Here is a 24,188-nt window from a genome sequence, read left to right as displayed (position 1 = left end):
AACTGCGAGCAACTAGTCGTTTCAAAAGTGTAAATAACTGAAATTTTCTAAGTAAGTGTCAGATATACCTTTCCGTTTTGCACAGCAATACCTAAACATTAAACATAAACGACAAAGAACATACCGAACAACATCCACAGCATCTGGACATAGATCACCAGCATCTATCGAACTCCTTGATGTAGTTGGAAGATCTTCTTGATTGTAGCTAGATGACGAAAAATTGTCAACAGCATCACCATTTTCACGGATTTTGCCACAGGCAATATTTGATTCCTCGGACTTCTCATGGAATATCGAGTGAAAATGCGCGCCACCATCTGATGCACGACGGCCGAATCCACTAGCTGAAAAATGAATATTTGGACAAAGCGTGCAATATTGATGGGGTGGACAGCTGGAGGGGGACATCTCCCCTCTTATTGCAGAAACATTCTGTGTAAAAAAGATTACAGTGGTGCGTTTAAGCGCACAAAGATGGAAACAGTGGGGAAACATCCACTGGAACTAATTTTCTTCGATTCCCCCCGCCTCACCATAATACATTTGAACTGAAAAATTTGTTTTGCCAGACCAACTTAAATTAAGCCTTTTAAATTTGGAAAACCGTCCCCCCCCCCTCAAGAAAAACAAATCAATGTACAAGGTTTACTCTTCATAATGTAATTAGTATCAAAGATAGTTTCCATTGTCATAAAACAAAAAAAAAATCCAAGTCATATCACATTTTTACACAAGGAGTGGGGGATAGACCTTCAGTCTCTTTCCTGTCTTCTCATGAAATACAAAGTTCAACAAGCACCAAATTCTGAATCGCAACGACTAAATACAAGATCAAATACATATCATACCCCTTCAATAAAATCCCAACGAGCAGAATTTCCATTCAGGTGCTAGATTCAATATATTGAAAATAAAATACAGCGTCTAGTTTCATTTGGTAAAATTACATTTAATTTGTCCCCAAAAAGTATGATTTATCACTAATTCTTGACCAAAATGTTGGTATATACCCAAAAGTTGGCATATTAATATACTTTTTATAACGTTATCTAAGCTTCTCTCGATTATTTCTTATCCCACCTTTTTCCCCTTTTTTTAGCTAGATATAGCAAGATATATAGCTAGATTTTTTTTTCTTCTTCTTCTTTTTAGTCCTATTTTGAGTCAAAAGTCATAGGAAGCTGAAGAACAAATATAATTCTTAAATCTATGCCTCTTTTTGATTGACGAGCTAATGTTGAGTTTACAAGCTAATGTTGAGTTATGTTAAACAAGAAAACCAAAAAGTCTTCTGTATAACTTTGTTCATACTTCTATATAATAATTTGATGTTTAAAAAGTCATAGAGAAGACTATACCATTTTCCATGTTTAAAGGAAACATAATATTTTTAATTAATTTCGTTTTTAGGTTCCTGGCCTCCCCCAGGCCATTCAGCGTGTCTCCAGGTGGCGACAGGGGAACGCTCTACAGATATGTAGGGTACCTCCATAATAGAAACTGGGGCACCCTCGCCCGGGGTCATAAATACAGGTGGAGGAGGAAGAAGGCCCCTCAAGTGTACAGACAAAAGACACTGGTTTGTCCACAAGTCCCATGAGTTGCAAACCTTCTCCCAGTAATGGGTTAAATTGCATGGTGATGCAGAACACCATCACGGGAGGATCCTCTATTGGAGGACAACTGCGGCAGGGCGTAAGATCCAGATCTATGGACAGCGGCCTTTGCAAAGGGCTGCTTCGACCTCTTCGGGGTACCTGCAAGACTGGGGACCATGCGGTCAACTCTATTCCCACTTGAGGAGTGGCTCCCCTCGAGGAAATTATAGCCTAGTAAACGACACAGCATTCGCACGGGATTCTGACTAATGGACAATTCTTCTGGGCTTGGTATGTTTTGTTGGGCGTCTTTGGGCTGAAAAATCTCTTCCTAGCTTATTTATCTATTATGGGCTGCCTCCCCGTAGTAGCATAATATTTTTAGACATGGATATATAATGAGTCGGAGGTAATAGGTTTGAGACTGTCTGTGCAGGATTTCGACTATTGTTGATAGAAGAGCATCGGCATGTGCTGAAAACCATGCTGTGACCAAGAAGGGCTGGGGATTGCACAAAGCCTCCATTCATGGAGGTCCCAGGGACTTCTTGCTGTCCGGTTCTAAGCCGGCTTAACCACTTCGGTGTAGACTTGAGAAGATATGTGATCCCCGTCCTGCACTGGTATCCGGGATCATTGCTTTTTCTGAGGCGAAAATAATTTCAATGATTTAAAGAACATGAAAATTGGAACTTGGAATGTTACGACATTAAAAAATGACTATCGTATCGACATTTTGACTGACGAATTCAGACGATTCGAACTGGATTTATTAGCAGTTTCAGAAACAAATATCCCAGGGGTAGGAAGCATGAAATTAGGTGATATAGAATTTGTTTAATCAGGCAGGAAGGATGGGATACATAGACAGGGAGTAGGGCTCATGATGAATAAGTAAGCTGCTAAGTCTTGTTTAGGCTGGGAAGGTATTAATAATAGAATACTAATTGCTCATTTTATGACTAGAAAGTTCAGGGTATCAGTTATAGTAGTATACGCCCCTGTAGAACCGACTGACGGAGATACTAATGACTCAGATAAATTTTACTTACAGTTACAGGAGCAAATAGACAGGGTGCCAGGTAGAAATATAAAGTTATTACTGAGAGATTTTAACGCCAAGGTTAGTAGAAATAGGGATATATGGTATCCTAGCCTAGATAAATTTGGTGTAGAAAAAGAAAACAGTAATGGCTATAGTCTTTTGCAGTTTTGTAGGTATAACAATCTAGTTATAACCAATACGGTGTTTGATGATAAAATGGCCCATAAGTTGAAATGGTATACACGTGATGGTAAGACAGCAAACCCTATTGGTTATGCTATATTAAACCGAAGACTGGCAGGATCAATAAAAGATACTAGGGTATATAGGAGTGTTGTTATTGATGTTAAAAGCAAAGATCACCATCTAGTAGTGTCAAGGGTTAATTTAAAGCTGAAATATCGGAAGGGTAACTACCTCCCGGGAGGTTATGATGTTGGTAGACTCTAGGATGAGTATTAGAGAGAAACTTTCAAGGAACAGTTGAATACTAAACTTGAGAGTTTAAAATTTGATAATGTGGAAGATGGTTGGAATAATTTTAGGAAAACAATTTTTAAAGTTGCTGAACGTTTGTTAGGAAAGAAAGCTAGAACTGCAGCTAAGAACATTAGTGAAAAATCGTTATGCTTAAAAGAAAGAAAAAAGGACTTGAACAAGAACTAACTGAGTGATAGATCGTATGGAAACAAAAGAAATGTAAAGAAAGTGGAGAAAGCGTTAAAATATGAACTAAAGAGGTGCGAAGTGGAGGCCATGGATAAAATTGCCGAGGATCTGGAAGATGCAGCTTGACAGCATAATAGTAAAATATTGTACTGGCACGTTAACAAATTGAGAGGGAGTAGTCAATCCGGACTTGGTCCAGTTAAAGATAGGATTGAGGTCGCAATTAACGATAAGGAAAAAACTAAAGAGAGATTGGCAGAACATTTTGAGAATTTGCTTAACCGAGATAGAGTTACAGGAAAAGATATAAAGGAAAATGACAAAGATTGTGATACCTAGGATGTGAAGGAAGATTTGTTTTGTGAGGAGGAATTGGCGACAGTAATAAAAGGTTTAAAAAATAATAAGTCTCCAGGTGCTGATAGGTTGGTAAGTGAATTTCTTAATTATGGTGGCTTTTAGGTTAAAAATAAGTTATTGAAGATTATGAATATTATTTTTGAAAAAGGGGAAATACCTAATTATTTTAGGAAAACTTTAATTAAGCCACTTTATAAGAAAGGTGATAAACGTGAGTGTTGTAATTATCGAGGCATTAGCCTGGTCTCCGTAGGTAGTGAATTACTTAGTAATATGATACTTTTTAGACTGAGAGATGCCGTAGACAAAGTTTTAAGAGGAGAGCAGTGCGGTTTTAGAAAAGGTAGAGGATGTGTCGACCAAATTTTCACTCTTAGGCTAATATTTGAGAAGTGCCTGAGTTTTCAAACACCTTTTGTCCTCAGTTTTATTGATTATGAGCAAGCGTTCGATTCTGTTGATAGAAGAGCTTTAGTAAAGGTTTTATCCTTGTATGGTATTCCAGACAAATACATTAAAGTGATTAGTGCTATGTACGAGAATAACACTGCTGCGGTTAAGGTAGGAAATAAGGTTAGCAGCTGGTTTTGTATTAAATCAGGAGTTGAGCAGAGTTGTGTTCTATCCCCATTTGTATGGATCATTTTGATGGAAACTCTTTAAGCAGCACAGGAAAGGCAATGGGAGAACGCGGAATCAATTGGGGAGGAAAAACCCTCCTGGAATTAGATTTCGATGATGATTTAAGCATCCTAGATGAAAGTGTGAACAAAAATGAATGACGTTTTAGAGGTTTTTCGAGTTCAGGGTGCTAGAATTAGGTTTGAAAATTAATGTTAGGAAGATTAAGTCACTAAGGCTAGGAATAAGTGAAGATGAAAAGGTGACGTTGGGTAATGAAAAGATTGATCAGGTGGGCAGCTTCACTTACCTTGGTAGTATTATTAGTAAAGATGGTGGGAGCAATAAAGATGTGAAAAGTAGGATAGCCAAGGCTCAGGGTGTTTTTAACAGTTAAAAAAAAGTTTGGAAGAATAGGAAGATAAGTCTGCAAACCAAGATTAGAATATTAGAAGCTACAGTGATGACAGTGATAAAATATGGATCTGAAGCATGGGCGCTCCGAAAAGCGGATGAAGATTTGCTAGACGTTTTCCAGAGAAATTGCTTAAGGATTGTCCTGGGTACCCGGCTGACTGACCGTATTTCAAACAATAGGCTATACGAAAAATGTGGTGCAATACCGCTCTCTAGGGCTATAATGAATCAGAATCAGAATCATTTATTAACATAAAAGCTTTCGTAGTCAGGGTTTAAATCCCGACTAAATCGCGCTATTATTTACAAAGTGAACAAAGACACAAAAAAAAAATTAATACACATGTCACTTATTGTAGACAGAAACATAAAAAGGCACAAACGAATTGCTGAAGCGATTAGTGCGACACTTGGGCTGGGCTAGCTTTGTTGCTTTTGATCTTTTTTTGTCAGCATTGGGGGTAATATATTTCTGTGTTTATCACTTGTCAGAAGATAAGTTGAAAACGGCAATCTCGGAGTGACGGCAAATTTAGTAGAGACAGTGCTGATTCGTAATCGGTGTACTGATCAGACAGTATGGCCTTCACCGCTCTTTTCTTTTCTAATGAAAGAAAGGTTGAGGTGACTAGGGCACGTTGTGCGGATGAAGGATGACATATTGCCGAAGATTGTTCTTTTCGGCCAACCATCTAGGGCTAAACGGAAAGCAGGTCCTCCCCGTCTGGAGTGGGAGGACGTCATAAAGAAAGATTTAAAGGAAATGGGAACTTCGTGGGCGGGTGTAAAAAGGGAGGCTTTGGATGGATTGGGGTGGAATTGAATCATGCGTAGCTGTGTTGGCCTCAGGCGGCTGGGTGCTGCGGTGAGTTGTTAGTAGTAGTAGTAGTAGTAGTAGTAGTAGTATACGTCTATTCGTATTTCCTTTATGACCCGTTATATGTGTTTTTTGTTTTGTCCCTTATTTGTATCTTTATGCAAATCAGTTACCAAAAATTGAAATCAGAAATCATAGGTGACTGAGACCAATATAAGGGGAATGGTGAAATCAAATAGTGAAAATCTGATTTGTTAGGCATATTCCTTTTAACCAAAAATACAAACATAAATTTAATTTTAATGGAGTTTTTTACTTATTGGATCCAAGACCATCTATCCTTCTCTTCCTTCTATCCTCCTTCTAATCCTCGTCCTTCTATCCTTCTATCTTTATAATAGCTGCCTTTTTAAGTATTATAAATTTAAAATCAGCATACAAATCTGATTCTTATGATTTATCTATTGGTATCAAAATTCCGTTTTTAAAGTTTCGGTTATTATTGAGACGAGTCGCTCTTACTATACAGTTCATTACCACGAACTGTTTGATTCTTTTCCCCGTTGCATCAGTAACTATAAGAAAGACTTTGGTCTTTACTGAAAAATTGTAATACTTTAATTAATATGGGTTACGTTCCTAAATGTAAATTAAAATTTTCAGGTATTTTTCCAGTTTAAATTATAAGATTAAACTTGTTGCTCAAATACCATAAATGTTTTTTATCTACATTTTTCCAGATAGGAGCTTGAAACCTGAACAGTAAGGTTCTCTGATACGCTCAATCTCAAGGTGTGATTTTCATTAAGATTCTCTGACTTTTAGGGGGTCTTTTTCCCTTTTCTTCAAAATATGGCAGATTTTCTCAGGCTCGAAACTTTTGAAGGATATGAGTAAACTTGATGAAACTTATATGTTTAAGATCAGCATAAAAATTCGATTTCTTTGATGTATCTATTGATATTAAAATTCCGTTTTTTAGAGTTTCGGTTACTATTGAGACGAATCGCTCTTACTATAGAGTTCGTTACCACGAACTATTTGATTATCCTTTGTCAACTAATGTGCAACTACTTCTGAAGATCACTTCTCTATATATAAGTAAAGTAATTATGAGATCGGGTTTCTTTTTTAAATATTAAGTTGCTTTAATTTTCCTTCCAACTTAACATGAGATTTATAATTCCGACAAAAAGTAAAATTTAGTCATATACCTTACCTACAATATCTTACCCTGCTTTCAGGAGGTCATGCTCAGTCGGGTCATCCGCAGCTACTTCGGACGATTTCCCTTTATTATTATTATTAGGGACGTTCAATACCAAAGTCATTTTACGATTCTCAACGTCGGCTGATAACCTCAAAGACAAAGAGCCCATAAGTCAATTTTCTTAGCACCACAGGAAACCTTCAGAAGTAATTTTGGTATAAATTGATAGGGGATCTTAGATGTGTCAACAGTTCGAAAAGCTAACACGAGGCTAGTTTAAAACAAAGGAAACCTATATTCTCTTACTAATTGTTATCCAAAACGCTTTCTAATCAATGTACGCACGGTAAAAATAACGCACATCCTTTGTCCATAAAGATCTCGATCAAGGCAGTTGGCACAACAGGAAACTTCCATAGCTGTCAAATTATTCAATGAGACTTTTTTTTAGCTGATTTTTAATTTTTCCAAGCATGTATACTAGAATACTTTTGGGAACTGCCCTTTCCTGAACTTTAACAAGAAAATTCTGCTCTGTTCAATCAAAAGAACAAAATTTACGCAATCTAATGATATAAGTTCCATTAAATCTGAATATCTTAATCTCTGGCATAAGACTGGAGAAATTAAATAGTTTTTTCTAAGATTACCGAGAAAGTAGGTGCCAGCCTTTAGTTTTCTGTCGTTTGTTCGGTTTTCTTATCAAAGCTATACAAGTTATGGTAAGACCACCCAATGAGTTCTGAATAGTTTGGCCACACAAACTATAGTTTGACCACACAAACTATAAAAAGCTTGTAATGGACGAGATAGGGTGATTCTTAAAGATATCGAACGACTTAAAATGAAATAAAAACTGATATATGCTTATAATGTGAGGTTGAAGAATTTTGAAAAGTAAATGTAAAATCAAGTCATGTAACTTACCTCCTATCATGGATGGGGGTTTCAGAAGGCCATGCTCTTTATAATCAACAAACAGGGGAATGTTCACGGGGAAAAGGAATGGATTCATCATCATAGCGGAGGGACCAGGACTTGCCGACTGAAATGAAACAAAAACTATAGTTATCGCAATGAAAAAATAAAAATCTAAACTTCAAGACTTCAAGAAAAGCAAGTCTGACTTCTGATAATAGAGTACAGGTTATTAGCAACCCACGCCCTGTAAATAGATGAAACTGAATCAATTTAGAGGAGGGAAAATACATTGTAAAATATATTATTATACTTTTTATATAATATAATATATTATTATACTTTTTACACTGATTCAAAACAACATATAACTTTATCATGATTTGAGATGCCTAAAATGTCGACTCGAGTTAGTAAAATATGTGAGAAAGCCAGATCTGAAAACTTCTAGACCTCCAACGAAGTGTGCAGATCTCCATAAGGATATAACAGATGAACTCACATTGTAAAATACCCCTTTAATACCCCTTTTTACCCCTTTAAAATACCCCTTTAATAACTTTAATATCTCAACATTCTTTCTAAAATAATCAAAAAGCTAATTTTTTTCCGGTAGTGTGATCGTCCCATTTTTTTCTCTCTGAGTCATAATGTGTATTGTGGGAAGCCGGGGGAGAGCTTATTCGGACAAAAACTTTTAGTTTCACTGCCCATTATAAAATATCATACCATAGTACTGCGCCATTTTCTGGCATTTTATGTAATATAATAATCCCATATAACAAAATCATACCATAGTACTGCGCCATACTGCGCCAGTACTGCGCCATATATGTAAAAATCATACCATAGTACTGCGCCATTTTCTGGCATTTTATGTAATATAATAATCCCATATAACAAAATTTGGCAATAAAAGTCCAAAATCTGGGAAACTAAGACTATGAAACTATGAAAAATTCGAAAAAATTTGGAAATATTAAAAATCTCTATAAAATGTCTTCCGTAATCTTCATAGGTATTAAATGAAGACCGTCAAAATGGAGGGTTTACCCCAGCCAAAATCTGAAAACTTCACTTGAATTGCTGGTAACTAGTGTTTAATACAGCTTAGTTATATCTAAACGCTGAGGATGTAAGAAGGGAAACCTACCCTCAGAAAAAAAAAACACTTCAAGAAAAAACACTTCCTTTCTACCAAAAGTATCTGAGAGATTTGGACACAAAAAGAATTATTTTAGAAGCCGAGTAGCTCCTCTTGAAACATCTTGCTCATATTTTGAAGGGGGTGGGGCCACACATGAAATAAAAAAAATGAAACCGAGAAGCTCCTTTTAGAAGCCGAGTAGCTCCTCTTGAAACATCTTGCTCATATTTTGAAGGGGGTGGGGCCACACATGAAATAAAAAATGAAACCGAGAAGCTCCTTTTAGAAGCCGAGTAGCTCCTCTTAAAACATCTTGCTCATATTTTGAAGGGGGTGGGGCCACACATGAAATAAAAAAAATGAAACCGAGAAGCTCCTTTTAGAAGCCGAGTAGCTCCTCTTTAAACATCTTGCTCATATTTTGAAGGGGGTGGGGCCACACATGAAATAAATAAAATGAAACCCAGACGCTCCTTTTAGAAGCCGAGTAGCTACTCTAAAAACATCTTGCTCATATTTTGAAGGGGGTGGGGCCACACATGAAATAAAAAAAATGAAACCGAGAAGCTCCTTTTAGAAGCCGAGTAGCTCCTCTTAAAACATCTTGCTCATATTTTGAAGGGGGTGGGGCCACACATGAAAGAAAAAAAATGAAACCGAGAAGCTCCTTTTAGAAGCCGAGTAGCTCCTCTTAAAACATCTTTCTCATATTATGAAGGGGGTGGGGCCACACATGAAATAAAAATAATGAAACCGAGAAGCTCCTTTTAGAAGCCGAGTAGCTCCTCTTGAAACATCTTGCTCATATTTTGTAGGGGGTGGGGCCACACATGAAATAAAATAAATGAAACCGAGAAGCTCCTTTTAGAAGCCGAGTAGCTCCTCTTGAAACATCTTGCTCATATTTTGAAGGGGGTGGGGCCACACATGAAATAAAAAAAAAAGGTATATGAAACCGAGGGAGAAGCCATAAAAATATCACTTAAATGTCACTTTGTCCTTTTGTTGAATTTTGAAGCTGTTTGCTTGTCCTAGAATCATTTGTTTTAGACAAGAACTTTTTTTTATCTTTACTTACTTTTTTAATTTATTTTATTACTTTTTTTACTTACTTTTATTTTATTTTCTTACTTTTTGTCTTTTTGGCAGATTTTCACTACCGTTTATTTTTTCAATTATGTGCCAGCTACTGCCACAACCTGCATATAGAGGTCATTTTTATTATTTCACCGGACGGTGAAATGCGAAGCAAATCAATTTGGGAGACATTCTGTGATTACCAAGTTCATTCTGAAAATCCAGTGATAAGTACAGAAAAAAATATGATTTGTCAAGGATTGTCAATCATACCGTATGAAAACAAAGAAAAGATATAATAAATACAAAAAAATCAAATAGGTGAGAAGAACGATTATTCTGTCAGCCAGTAGCAAACTATGAAAACGAAAAACAAGCAAATATTTCGACAAAGAATATTTGGACGCCCAAGTCGTCCTCAGTGCTCATAAAAAAACAAAAAACATAAACAAAATCTAACCTTTTGAAGTGAACTCTACAAGAAGAGAAAAGATACTGAATCAAAGAAACCAGCCAAAAATGGATCTTTGATTCAATATCTTTTCTCTTCTTGTAGAGTTCACTTCAAAAAACACTTTGGAGAGAAATAACGCTTCCTGACAACTTAACAATACGCCTTTTTTTCTTTTCGTTTTCTGTTATTTATTTTATATATTTTTCTTTTAAACAGGACAGTTTTTTTTCTTGTTTTTTTTTCTTAGGCCAGCCGTCAAAAATTAAACTCTTTGTATCTATAAAACAATTTTGGGAGAGTCTCAGCATGATATAGTGATTTATATGAAAAATTAGACGAATGCGAAAATCTGAAACAAGGAAAAAATAGAGAAAGAACAATTAAAATACAGAAAAAAAGGGTAATTGTCCATTATTCAGAAAACACCCAAGTTGATTCAATTTATTGATATGGGGTTAAAACAACTCTGACGTTTGGGAGATAGATAGGATATATGGAATTTGGGCTGTATATTTGCACATTAGGGGGAGGGTGAGGATTAGGTATAGCGGGGTTGCATGCAAAATGTAACTTAACCTGACCAAAATACCAACTAAATATTTCATTAAAATATAGCTATAATGTAGTTTTCCACTAAGCCGAAGCTAATTCTCTCCGAGTGCAGACATCTTTAAACCGGTTATTGTCTGATATTGGGAACCGGTATTTTCTGAATAATGGACAATTATCAAAAAAACAAAACAATAAAAAATAATTCGGCAACCGAACAAACAGTCGGAAAGATAACAAATATGAACAAGTAATGGACTTCCTTTCTGAATAAATATAAAAATATAAACAATGGAACAAATATGAACTAATAGAGAAAAAATAATAAAATGTAAAAAAAAATACACAATAGAAATCGATTCAGCAAACCTGAAGTCCAGCACCAGGATAAACAACCGGAAAGGGATTGGGAAAATATGGATTTATCCTGAAATCACAAGCATTGGCAGTCGTGGCTAGGTTGAATGGCAGGTTTACAAGTCCCCCTTGAAGAGCTGACATTTGCGCTTCTAATGGTAAAAGAGTAGACGGAGGAATGTGACTAAACATCTAAAAGAAGAATGATGGTTAGAACACACAGGAAAATACCGAAATAAAATTACTCAAATAGGTACTTGTTAAGTATCCCGAAAACACTCAAGAAGTTTGATCTGTGTGATCTGAGAAAAATCGGTTTGTCTTTCGTATTCAGTTATAATTTGCTTAGTCTTTGTGAGAAAAACTACGATGTAGGTATATTTTAATTAAATATTTAATACAAAGAGGTGGTTAGGTATTTAAATTAATGCGTTCTGGGCGGCCTGCTTTCCATAATTTTCTTCTGTAGTATCCATTATTTTGTTAATAATGTATTATATTTCCACCATATTTTGGTACATTTCATTAGGATTAACCTAACATCACTTTTTGAGTGGGGTCGGGATGTTTAATAAGTACCGTTTGAGTTCAAAATGTTGCAAACAAATCTGCAGAGAACAACCTAATAAGTATTTGAAAATCCAAATGTCTGATTTAACAAATCTGCTTTGGTTCAATGTTGAACCAAATCTGCAGAGAACAACCTAACAGGTATTTGAAAATCCAAATGTCTGATTTAACAAATCTGCTTTGGTTCAATGTTGAACCAAATCTGCAGAGAACAACCTAACAGGTATTTGAAAATCCAAATATCTGATTTAACAAATCTGCTTTGGTTCAATGTTGAACCAAATTTGTAGAAAACAACCTAACAGGTACTTGAAAATCCAAATGTCTGAATTAACAAATCTGCTTAGACAAAAGTAAGAAAATCGAACTTCTCGTACATGGTACTAGTTCCAAACTTAACCTTGACAAAACAAAGTGTTGTCTTTGGAACTGGAACTGGCGACAGGTCATCAGAGGAAAGGGAAGTTTATCATAATTTCTCCAGTCCCATTCTTGTGAGCAAATTCTCTGGTACCGCCATGAACACTGAGTAGGATTTTGGAAAAAGATACAACAAAAATTTTACGAGAAGACACTGTTGTCTAATGGGAAGAGCAATACCTTTCGGCCTTGGTAACACATGTTGGAATCTTGGATAAATATTACGTAGAAGTTACGCATAAATATTATTTAAAATGTGTTTATTTCTTTCAAGCGCTGATTCATTTGTAGTAATCAGTTCGGTAAAAATTTAAAAGCCAAAAAAGCAAAAATAAAGAGGATACAAATTTCCGTAAAATATATTAGCTACACATCTTAAAGTTTTTCAATAATTTCATAGACAACTGAATCTTTTATTTAAAACTCTTCAAAGATGCCGAGAATAAATACCCCATGAACTCTTTTTGTGACAAATCCAAGATTTTTTATAGTCAAAGTTTAAGAGAGATGCGAAGGGGACCTACATTTAATACTCATTTTTAGTAGAAACAAATATTAATTTCTTTATTACATGTTAATTATTTTTTTTGCACTCTAGAAATTTAAGATAATAAGGAAACCTAGACCTATAGTCATCGGCGCTTTACTTTCCTTTTTTCATTCAAATGTGAAGAAAAAAAAGTTTTTACTAAGTCTATGAAGGGTAATTAATCCCCCCCCCCCCGACCACCGAATCGGCATTTCTGACAAATTTAGAAGATGAATGTTATACGTCGTAAAATGTTTTTCCAGTCGTGGGAAACATTAACATGAGATATGGATTCAAGCATTTGAGACACTCTCCCATGTAAATTGGCTTGCCAGTTTTTATTTGTTGCTTCATGTGATATATCGTACTAGTTCTTAATTTAACCTTGACAAAGCAAAGGTTTTAAATTCTTAAATAAAAATAGTTTCTTGTGGTCCTTTTATGCAACCCTAACCACAGCCACCTTACAGCGGCCACCAATTTTTTTCCCCATAAAATTTGTCATTGTGTGTGTTTTTTTTTGTTTTTTTTTATTGTTCTATTCAGTGCTCATGTGGATACCAGAGAGTGGGCTCTTAAGAAAGGGACTAGATAAATATGATAATATTCGCCTTCTTCTGATTACTTGTCATGTTGTCAACTGAAGAGTCATACTTATTATTAAAACATGTTATTTTGTTGGTTCCCTGACTTTGCAAAAAAAATATTTGCAATGATTACGTCATGCCTGAGCCACACCATTGCCACACCCTTCGATAAAAAAGCCAAGATTTATAAATGACATTTGCTTTTCCCTGATTTTAACGTCACGTTTGTACTATAGAAGCGAAAAAAGCTAATGACAAGAAATTAGTTTGAAAAGCCTGTAGAACCATTAATTTGTTCCTAGAAATTGCCTACTGCTGCTATGTTTTTGTATTTTTTGCTACATTCATCTTACTAAAAAAAACTGCCGCTAAAAAATCTTAAATCTAATGGGCTAATCATCAAACTTTATGCTGAAATTTAAACATCGTTCAACGCAACAATTTACGAACGGAATACAAAATTGACACTAAACTCGTGCGTAATTCTGATTCATCAAATTATTTAATTTGACCTTATTTATATTCATTTATTTTTATGAGCTGACTTGAATTTATGTAGTCGTATGACTATAATTTGACCGGGTCATTAGCCGACCAGAGTAAAAACACATGAACATTCTTGATATTTATTTCAATTATTGCCTTTTAGAATAAAACGCAGAATAAGGATTACTGAGGCCGAATAATAGCTGTATTGTGCACTTATTTCACGCAAGCCCAAAATTTGTAATTGCTACGCGATTTTTTGGAATAATTATATCAAGAGCGTTTTTTCAAACACCTTTAAAGTAAACTGCACATTCTTATATGTAATATAATAAATACGGCATTGGACTTTACAGTCCCTAACGGCGGTGCTGATCTCTGTTTCTGGTGCTGATCATCCTGTGCTTTCGCACACCCTTCCTGCTTACCTTCCCCATATTTCTCCAAATACCCATTCAGAGCTGGGCAGACTCTGGATAAGCTTACAGAGTCACACCACTGATCCTCGTCCCAAACCAAATAATTGTGTACACTAGGATTCGAACCCTCGTCCTCTCGGACAAAGAATCATAAATCCGGCGCACCAACCCCCTCGCCCAACTGCCGCAAAAATGCCTTTAAAGAGGTCCTGCTGTAGCACCAAAAAGAACAAAAGGGATCAACAAAACAGCACCAGATACAGCACCAGATTTTTGAGCGGAAATTAACCAAAGTGAACGTCTAAAGACGTTGTTCCAGTTGTTAAGTAGGCTTTAGAACAAAGAAATATATCTATTAGATCTAAAACTGGACATAATTACCAATAACAATTTCCTGACTCTTGAGGCTCGAAGAACTTAGGATAAATAACACTATGTAAAGAGTTCATTAGTGACTGAATGCATGAAATAATCTCTTTCTTTTTTTGCATTCAGTGGCATTTTTGAATTTCTTGTGAGAACGCAGCTCTTTCGATTTCCATGTTTTTATTATTCTGTTTTCTAAATTGCAAACTTTAGCTTTTTTCTTCTTATTTTTCCGCTTTTCACAATTTCTTATTGTTTGTTTTTTCCTTTTTCGATGTTCTTGAGCTTTTCCTTGCACGGAAGACAACTTATATGAAGTCTCCACCAAAATATCTGCACTTTTGATTATCTTTTGCTGTCGCTAAAAATATATCATTCTGTTCTTTACCTTTCTGGACTCTATCCTATTTTTAGGAATAAGGATTTTAGTGATATTCGAGTGGCCTATTTCCGTTTTTGTAAATATCTTCTTTATCTTCCTCTTTGGTATAGGAATCGAAAAATAATAATCAAGTTTTACCTTCCTAATATTACCGAGAAGCTGAAGGGTTTGCACGAAAGACTTTCGGGAACAGCGTATAGCCATTTGTCACCTCACCATGGTTTGATCCGATTGTTTTGTTAATTTTTATTTATTTAATGTTCTTGTTGTTTAATTGTTATTGGCGAGTTTTTTTTTTTTTTTTTTATTGTTTTTTTGGTTTTTTTTGTGCTCCATTATTTATCTTGTGATGTAAGTGGGTTATAAATAAATATATATATTCCTCATTTTTAATCACCTTTTCTTTGTTATTTTCTTAGTACTAACGATAAACTTCACTTGCCAGTTTGTAAGCAGTGATTGCAGCAGGACAAAGCACGGACTAAGCGGGAGGGGCCTACCTTTTGCCTGAAAATACAAAAATTTTCCAAAATTCTGATAAAATTATTTTAATAATCTTCAGTTTTTAAATTACTTCGTTTTCTTTCCTCTGTTCTTGTTTCTGTCCTCTGTTTTTACCTTTCCTGCAGGCAACCTTTCATCCGTCTCACAATGAATTCTTCCGGAAATACCTGCTTTATATAAATTAAATAAGAAATTTAAATCATATTTTTTAAAGAAGCACAACCTAGGTAGGATTTCATTTAATAGCAGTGGTATAGCTAGTGGGGATAATGTGATACAATTGTCCGTGGGCGCAGTATGTCTTAGAGCTAATTATATATACTCAGTTTTGTTTATTCAATCCTCGTGGCACTTGAAAGCAGAAGGGCGGCAGACTTACTTGACTTATTGCTCCTGCTGGTTGTCCAGCTTAGAAAGAGAAGTCACTCGTCACCTCCAGTCCAGACGGTCCTGAAAATGCATGATAGCTTTGTCTGGGGTGCTACCGATTGGTGCTGGGGTGCTACAGGAAGTGACCAAGGATGTACTCCCATCTAGAACGAGGCCTTCCACGCGGGCACTTCCAGCCTTGTGCTGAGGAATCAAAACTAAAGGCAATTCTGGCTGGCATTTCTGCTGGCACGACACTACCCCCAGGCGCTCAAAAATCTACCTATGCCTCTTTATTAGAGTGGAAAAGGGAGATAGAATTAAAAAAAAGTAGGCGAAATACGTAAATATAGACATAAAATGGTAAACAACAAAACCAGAAGGTTTAGGGGATACGTATTCAGCCCCCCTCCCCCCTCGTGTGTAATTGTCGGTTAATAAAGCTTTTTCATTGAAAACAATTTAACTGTTGACCGAAGTTAAATTTCTATCACAAATTCAATGGGTAGTTCGAGGCAAATAAGTTTATTTCACTTTTTTATGCAACTGATTGTGAAATTAGCTGAAAACCTGTATAGTGAAGAAGAAAAGAATATACCTGATCATGTGACGTATCTGAGGGTCCAACAGTATGTCGTCTAATTGATTGTCTTTCTCGAATGGCAGTCATGTGTGAATTTGGAACTTCGTCAGCGTTTTCCAAAGGACTCAGACTGTCAGCAAACTAAAAGGTAGGGAAGAAATCACGACTTAATAATGGAAAAAAAAATAAAACAGGAACAGGCGACAAACAAAAGGAAATACCTTTATGTATAGGAATACCCCCGTCCCCGAAGAATACCCTCCACGGAAAATACCCCTATCGGAAAATTTATCTTCGGAAAATACGTTCCTGGAAAATAATCCTCCCCCCCCCCGCGGCTGGTTGGTCTCCAATCCCTTTCGACTTATAAAAAGAACTTGAACTCTCAATTTCTGATCTAATGAGCACCCTCCAAAGTTTCTACGACCATGAGGTAGAAGCTTAGAAAGAAGGAAAAGTTTATACAATTAATTATTGACTAATATATAGAATTACAACTATTTTCTCGCTAAATTACCATTCGGTATTTTTTCACTATGTATCATGTTTCTGTGTGCTTTGTAATTTGTTCTGTTGGTGATTTCTTTATTTTTCAAAAAATTTCACCAAAATACCTTTATGTGCACACATAGACTTGGAGACAAAGCACTCCCCTAGTTTAGACCTTGTACATCCCTCTTCTCACTAGGGTTGCACTCATACCTTCGGAAAACACATGAAGCCATTCCGAATCAATTTTCTAGCTTCAATGGTTTCGCATGTTTTTTCTTTTTTTTTTTTTTTTAATTTAAGTGATCTTCCAACTATTTTCGATGTGATGTGGTTAATGTGATGTACCGGTTGTACCGGTTGTGATGTACCGGTTGGTAATGTGTGTACCGGTTAATGTGATGTTAATGCGCTTTTATATATATTATGAACCTTTCAGTGAATGTCCTTTTCTATTCTTTTTGTGTCTTACTCCACTGTTTTCCTCTTGAGTAGGTAATAAATGTTTGATTGATTGATATATAGGTTATGCCCTACACGCTATGAACTATGACACATATGAGCGTTTAATAATGCCTATAAGAATAGTTCAATTAATTACTTTCAGAATTTCAAGCTTTCTTTGCATGAGTGCAAAAGCAAAATCCCAATTCAAATTAATCGTTTATATCACAAGTCCTATGAACTATCTTGGGCGATCTTTATAATATGTTCAATCGTAAAGACCATTAATATTAGAAGCAAGTGATTAATATTATATATCATATATAATATTAATATTATAAGCAAGTGAGATAAAACAAGGATATTCTTCATCTTACAGTTGATATACCAAAATGCCTAAAAAAAGTGATAAGTGTAAACCCTTTAATATTTGTCTTATAACCAACGCGAATTCATAAAAATTTATTCAAACACACAGACCGTTGCATATTTTAATCTGCAATACATATTTTGAAGCTTCTTATACCATTGTCATAAAAAAACAAAACAATAAAACTTCCAGATTGCTTCTGTTCCTTTCCTGTTCCCTGTTCCTGTTCTCGTCAATGGGCACCTATAATAATTCCACATATTTTTGACATTTTGGAGAGGGAGGAAATAAAGATTTTTTCTAAAAGGAGGGATGTAAAATAAAAATAAAAGTAGGGACGTGAAATAAAAAATTGAAAATTCCTTCACAGATTTTTTACTAAAAGGAGGGAGTGAAAAACTCCCTCCTTTGTGGAATATCCTTTTGTGGAAAATCCTTTTGTGGAATATAATAATTCCACATATTTTTGACATTTTGGAGTGGGAGGAAATACAGATTTTTTCTAAAAGGAGGGATGTAAAAAAAACTAAAAGTAGGGAAGTGAAATAAAAAATTGAAAATTCCTTCACAGAATTTTTACTAAAAGGAGGGAGTGAAAAACTCCCTTCATTTGTGGAATATCCTTTTGTGGAAAATCCTTTTGTGGAATATAATAATTCCATATATTTTTGACATTTTGGAGTGGGAGGAAATACAGATTTTTTTCTAAAAGGAGGGATGTAAAAAAAACTAAAAGTAGGGACGTGAAATAAAAAATTGAAAATTCTTTCACAGAATTTTTACTAAAAGGAGGAAGTGAAAAACTCCGTTCTTTTGTGGAATATCCTTTTGTGGAAAATCCTTTTGTGCAATATAATAATTCCACATATTTTTGACATTTTGGAGAGGGAGGAAATACAGATTTTTTCTAAAAAGAGGGATGTAAAAAAAAACTAAAAGTAGGGAAGTGAAATAAAAAATTGAAAATTCCTTCACAGAATTTTTACTAAAAGGAGGGAGTGAAAAACTCCCTTCTTTTGTGGAATATCATTTTGTGGAAAATCCTTTTGTGGAACATAATAATTCCATATATTTTTGACATTTTGGAGTGGGAGGAAATACAGATTTTTTCTAAAAGGAGGGATGTAAAAAAAAACTAAAAGTAGGGACGTGAAATAAAAAATTGAAAATTCCTTCACAGAATTTTTACTAAAAGGAGGGAGTGAAAAACTCCCTTCTTTTGTGGAATATCCTTTTGTGGAAAATCCTTTTGTGGAATATAATAATTCCACATATTTTTGACATTTTGGAGAGGGAGGAAATAGATATTTTTTCTAAAAGGAGGGATGTAAAAAAAACTAAAAGTAGGGACGTGAAATAAAAAATTGAAAATTTCTTCACAGATTTTTTACTAAAAGGAGGAAGTGAAAAACTCCCTCCTTTTGTGGAATATCCTTTTGTGGAAAATCCTTTTGTGGAATATAATAATTCCACATATTTTTGACATTTTGGAGAGGGAGGAAATACAGATTTTTTCCAAAAGGAGAGATGTAAATAAAACTAAAAGTAGGGACGTGAAAAAAAAAATTGAAAATTTCTTCACAGATTTTTTACTAAAAGGAGGGAGTGAAAAACTCCCTCCTTTTGTGGAATATCCTTTTGTGGAAAATCCTTTTGTGAAATATAATAATTCCACTTATTTTTGACATTTTGGAGAGGGAGGAAATAGATATTTTTTCTAAAAGGAGGGATGTAAATAAAACTAAAAGTAGGGACGTGAAATAAAAAAATTGAAAATTTCTTCACAGATTTTTTACTAAAAGGAGGGAGTGAAAAACTCCTCCTTTGTGGAATATCCTTTTGTGGAATATAATAATTCCACATATTTTTGACATTTTGGAGAGGGAGGAAATAAAGATTTTTTCTAAAAGGAGGGATGTAAATAAAACTAAAAGTAGGGACGTGAAATAAAAAATTGAAAATTCCTTCACAGATTTTTTACTAAAAGGAGGGAGGGAAAAATTATTGTTTTATACAAATGGGATATTTTGGACCAGTCTCGTGCAGAGGGATTCGTCCAACCTCTCTCCCTGTGCATAGGTATGACAACTACGTATGTGACTCTCGCCATATAGGCTGTATAAACATGCAATTTTTGTTTCTATACGAGGATTAAATAAAAAAAAACAGAATTTTTTAATTGGAAGTAAGGAACGACGTTAAAACTTAAAACGAACAGTAATTATTCCGTATATGAAAGGGGCAGTCCCCTCCTCAACGCCTCGCTCTTTACGCTAAAGTTTTTTATTGTCTAAAAAAAATAGAGTTGTGAGAAAGTCAAACTTTAGCGTAAAGAGCGAGGCGTTGAGGAGGGGACAGCCATAATTTCTGTTCGTTTTAAGTTTTGACGTCGTTCCTTACTTTCACTTAAAAAAACTTGTTTTTTTTATTTAATTTTTGAACGTTTTTGAATTAATACAGGTTTTGATTTTGGCTCACCGTACATGATTAATTAAAACAAAATTTGCATATTAATTTTACTTTTATTTGGTTAAATGGCTTTCTCGAAACTTGTTTAATTTTATTTACGAACGTTTTTATTAGCAATAAATATACGTAATTTCGAATTAACTTACGTAACGAACTTCTATATTCATAGATTTTTAATACGTATATTAGGGGGTTCGCCCCCTAGTCAATATCTTGCTCTTTAAGCTGAAGTTCGAGTTTTGTTCCATTTCTTTAAAAATTACCCCTGAAGCACAAATGCCGTTAATTAGAATAAATAACTCTTATGAAAGTACTAAAAAATCTTTGGCTTAAAGAGCGAGGTATTGACTAGGGGGTAAACCCAAATAATATACATAATATTTTCTGTTCGTTTTAAGTTTTGATGTTGCTCCTTACTTTCAGTTGAAAAACTTGTTTTTTTATTTAATTTCTGATCTTTTTTTTTAATAATGATGGGAAATCCGGCGTCCTCTTCATAGCAATGCCCTTCCCCCATGAAAACTTCCTTCATGGAAAGATCCTCCCATATAACCCCCGACCCAGCCCCCCTCCCCAACCTACCCGAAAAAATTCCCCTGAAAACGTCTGTATACTTCTCAATAACCAATACTATATGTTAACATTAGGTAAAGTTCATAACTTTTAGCCATTCCCCCAGGGATTTCGGGGAATTAAGTCATTCTAAAAGACATAGTTATCATATTTTCGACCATGCTGAACAAAATGGCTATATAAAAATTTTGATCGGGTGACTTTGGTAAAAAAATGAGGGTGGGAGGGGGCCTAGTTGCCCTCAATTTTTTTGTGACTTTAAAAGGGCACAAGAACTTTTAATTTTCGTTCCAATGAGCCCTCCCATGATATTCTAGGACCACTGGGTCGATACGATCACCCCTGGGAAAAAAAAACAACAAAAAACAAAAAAAAAAATAAACACGCATCCGTGATCTTTCTTCTGGCAAAAAATGCAAAATTCCACATTTTTGTGGATAGGTGCTTGAAACCTCTACAGCAGGGTTCTCTTATACGCTGAATATGATGGTGTGATTTTCATTAAGGTTCTATAATTTTTAGGGGGTCTTTCCCCTTTTTTCTAAAATCAACCAAATTTTGGGTAAGACTAAACTTGATGAAACTTACATATTTGAAATCAGCATTAAAAACTGATTCTTTTGATGTATCTATTAGTATCAAAATTCCGTTTTTTAGAGTTTCGGTTACCATTGAGCCGGGTCGCTCCTCACTTACAGTTCGTTACCAAGAACTGTTTGATCAAAAATAGTAAGTGGGCATTATAAAAGAACTGAATAAAAAAGGAAGGCGTACCATTTCTAGGCTTTGTTCTTCGCCATATCCAGGGGGCAGTGTTAGCATTCCTTCTTCATTTTTTGAAGACTCTCGTAGCTTCTCCATTAGAAGGTAATAGATGGCACTGAGGTTATCATACCTATTTGCTAGAATACTATGTACCACGGCTTCTCTCTCTACACCGGGCAACTGCATCATATGTTCAATTACATGCTCGTTTATTGACTCTTGAACTGGTTCTTGCGAAGCCTCCATTTCCAAATGCTACAAAAACCATTTGAAATATGATACGAGGAGTGAAGTTGCACGACATGAGAAGAAATGACAAAAAAAGGAAAACAAGAAAAATACTTTGAAGATTTTCACAATTTTTTTTTAAAAAGACTAAATTTTCTTTGAATACATAGCCTACCTAAATAAAAAATTTAATTTAAATAAAAACTGTCTTTATCTCCAAATGTGCCTAAACTGAAAGAGAATTTTCCCTTCTTGCTAACCAGAAATTGAAATAATCTCAGATTTCAAATGAAAGTATGGAACGGTAATGACATTTTATAACTATTCTAAGATTCCTATTAAGATAACTATCCTATCAAAACTTATATTTTTCTGATAGCGAGATGGAAAAATTATCTTTTAGTTTTATGTACAGTGGGAGATAAAAACACTTTTTTTTATATATATATTTGAATATATATTTATATATATTATATTTTGCATTTATATTATTATATATTTATATATTATATATTATATATTTATATATGAATATATATTTATATATATTATATTTTGAATATGTTATATTATATATATTATATTTTGAATATATTATTTATATATTGAATATATTTATATATATTATATATTTGATCATTTTTACTTTACTCGTTGTAGGTAAAGTTATTGCAGAACTAGAAAAGATTTGGATGCCCTGAAATGGAAGTTAACATACATTATAATATTATTTTGTATCTGTTCTTTAGCTATCAACAAGCTAAATCTATGTCACGAAGACTGAAAAAATCTTGTCGGTCACCTTTCCTTATTCCTCAAAATCTTAACCCCCTCCCCCTTTAATAATTACTGTTTTTTAAACAGAATTCTTGTCGCACCTGAAGTTGTGTGGCGACTACAGGTGTATATGTTCGTCTGTGTCGTCATATTAAACCTTAATAAGCGTAAACCTTCTTAAATGGACATAAAACCTCTTGGATTCAAAAACATTAAAAAAAAAAAAAAAAAAAAAAAAAAAAAAGCAAAGAAGCCATAGCTCAGAATGTTTTGTAAAAAAGAAAAAAAGACAAATACCATAAACATAGCACATATATAATAAAATGTATGAAAATATATGATGAAATAATAAAAAACAATAAATAATGAAAAAGATAAATTAATAAGAATTAATTAAGTAAAAAATAAATAAAAAATAAACTTTAGCCCACAAAGCAACAAAAAGAAAGTAGAATAATAAAATAATAGAAATAATAGATAACATGAGTAGTAAATTAATAAAAATAATGAGATAAAAATAAAATACAATATAAAAAAAAACAAATAAACCAAAATGCTTTAGGACAACTAAAGAAGTAACAAAATTCTCACATATTTCGCTACTTCCTCAGCTTTTCCAATCATCCACTTATGCTGTACCATATGGCTCAAGCTGATCCTCTTCTCTGGGTTGACAACAAGCATGTGCTTCAGCAAGTTTTCACATTCTGCAAAAAGGATATCAGACATGAGAGGCAGACAAATCGTTTAAAAATACTAAAGGTGCGTCTCCTGTTCCCATTTTCTACAAATCCGCTAAAATCGTGATTCCGCAAACAGATAGTGCTCAGACAGCGGCTTTATCAGGACTGTCGCTCCTTGTAACTTTCAACAATATTCTGAAACTTTAGTCCTGAAATTGGAATCTCCAGAAAAAGAATATTTATTAGCATTACTTTTAAAAGTACATTAACCCGTCATACCCGTCACACACTTGCTGCGATATAAAAGGAAAATTTCCTAGCAGAACACTCCCCCTCCATGAAAAATTTTCCCCGCAGAAAAATTCCCTTCCCCAGAAAGTACCTAAAAACCTTCGTAAGAGTGTACTCAAAAACGTCTTAAAGTTTCTTGGCTATCGGATGAACTGTATAGTAATGCGTATAAGAGAGGCAGGCAGAACCTTAGCAAGAGTGTATTCAACAAATTCTTAAAAGTTTCTTGGCGATTCGATGAACAGTGTAGTAATGCACCAAGGACAGACACAGAGACCGACATACGTTCGATTTTCCATATATACCTCATAAATACTATCCTTATTCAATGTCGCGGTGTTTTCAAACCTTCGGACTCTTCGCAAGTGACTGTTGGGATAATGTCTAATTGTCAGTGGTCTGTGGTATGCGAGGGTGGCCTAAAAATTTTCCAACCTCAACGTGTAGATGGCAGAAGTCTTCAATAAAAGTCAGGGAATATAGTTGTGCATCTTAAAACAGTAACACGTCAAAGTGTCAGCCATTTTATACGCGCAGTTTTTATTTGACAGTTGTTTGAGTGAGTTGATTTTAGTCTTTGTGTGAAAATGGAAAAAATCGAGAAGTCATAAATATTTGTTTTTGAAAGGAAATACGTCTACG

The 24,188-nt window shown here is 34.6% G+C and overlaps 1 protein-coding gene across 3 annotated transcripts in view; it reads right to left on the bottom strand.

The window, feature by feature from the left end:
* Window positions 1-24,188, bottom strand: part of LOC148951632 (serine/threonine-protein kinase SIK3-like) — a 202,633-nt gene that overhangs the window by 61,540 nt on the left and 116,905 nt on the right. For all 3 annotated transcript variants that reach the window (XM_089091236.1, XM_089091237.1, XM_089091238.1), the window contains exons 7-12: window positions 23,164-23,279; window positions 21,577-21,822; window positions 16,473-16,598; window positions 11,255-11,434; window positions 7,668-7,785; window positions 125-347 (exon numbers count right to left, since the gene is read on the bottom strand). In XM_089091236.1, coding sequence (XP_088947362.1) covers window positions 125-347; window positions 7,668-7,785; window positions 11,255-11,434; window positions 16,473-16,598; window positions 21,577-21,822; window positions 23,164-23,279 — 1,009 coding nt within the window. The remainder of the gene's footprint in view (window positions 1-124; window positions 348-7,667; window positions 7,786-11,254; window positions 11,435-16,472; window positions 16,599-21,576; window positions 21,823-23,163; window positions 23,280-24,188) is intronic.

The sequence above is a fragment of the Artemia sp. Qi Xiang Cuo genome, chromosome 6 (assembly GCF_049724085.1).
Source record: "Artemia sp. Qi Xiang Cuo chromosome 6, ASM4972408v1, whole genome shotgun sequence".
Lineage (NCBI taxonomy): Eukaryota > Metazoa > Arthropoda > Branchiopoda > Anostraca > Artemiidae > Artemia > Artemia sp. Qi Xiang Cuo.
The sequence above is the reverse complement of the archived record's forward strand: the minus strand, read 5'-3'. Positions and strand labels throughout refer to the sequence as shown.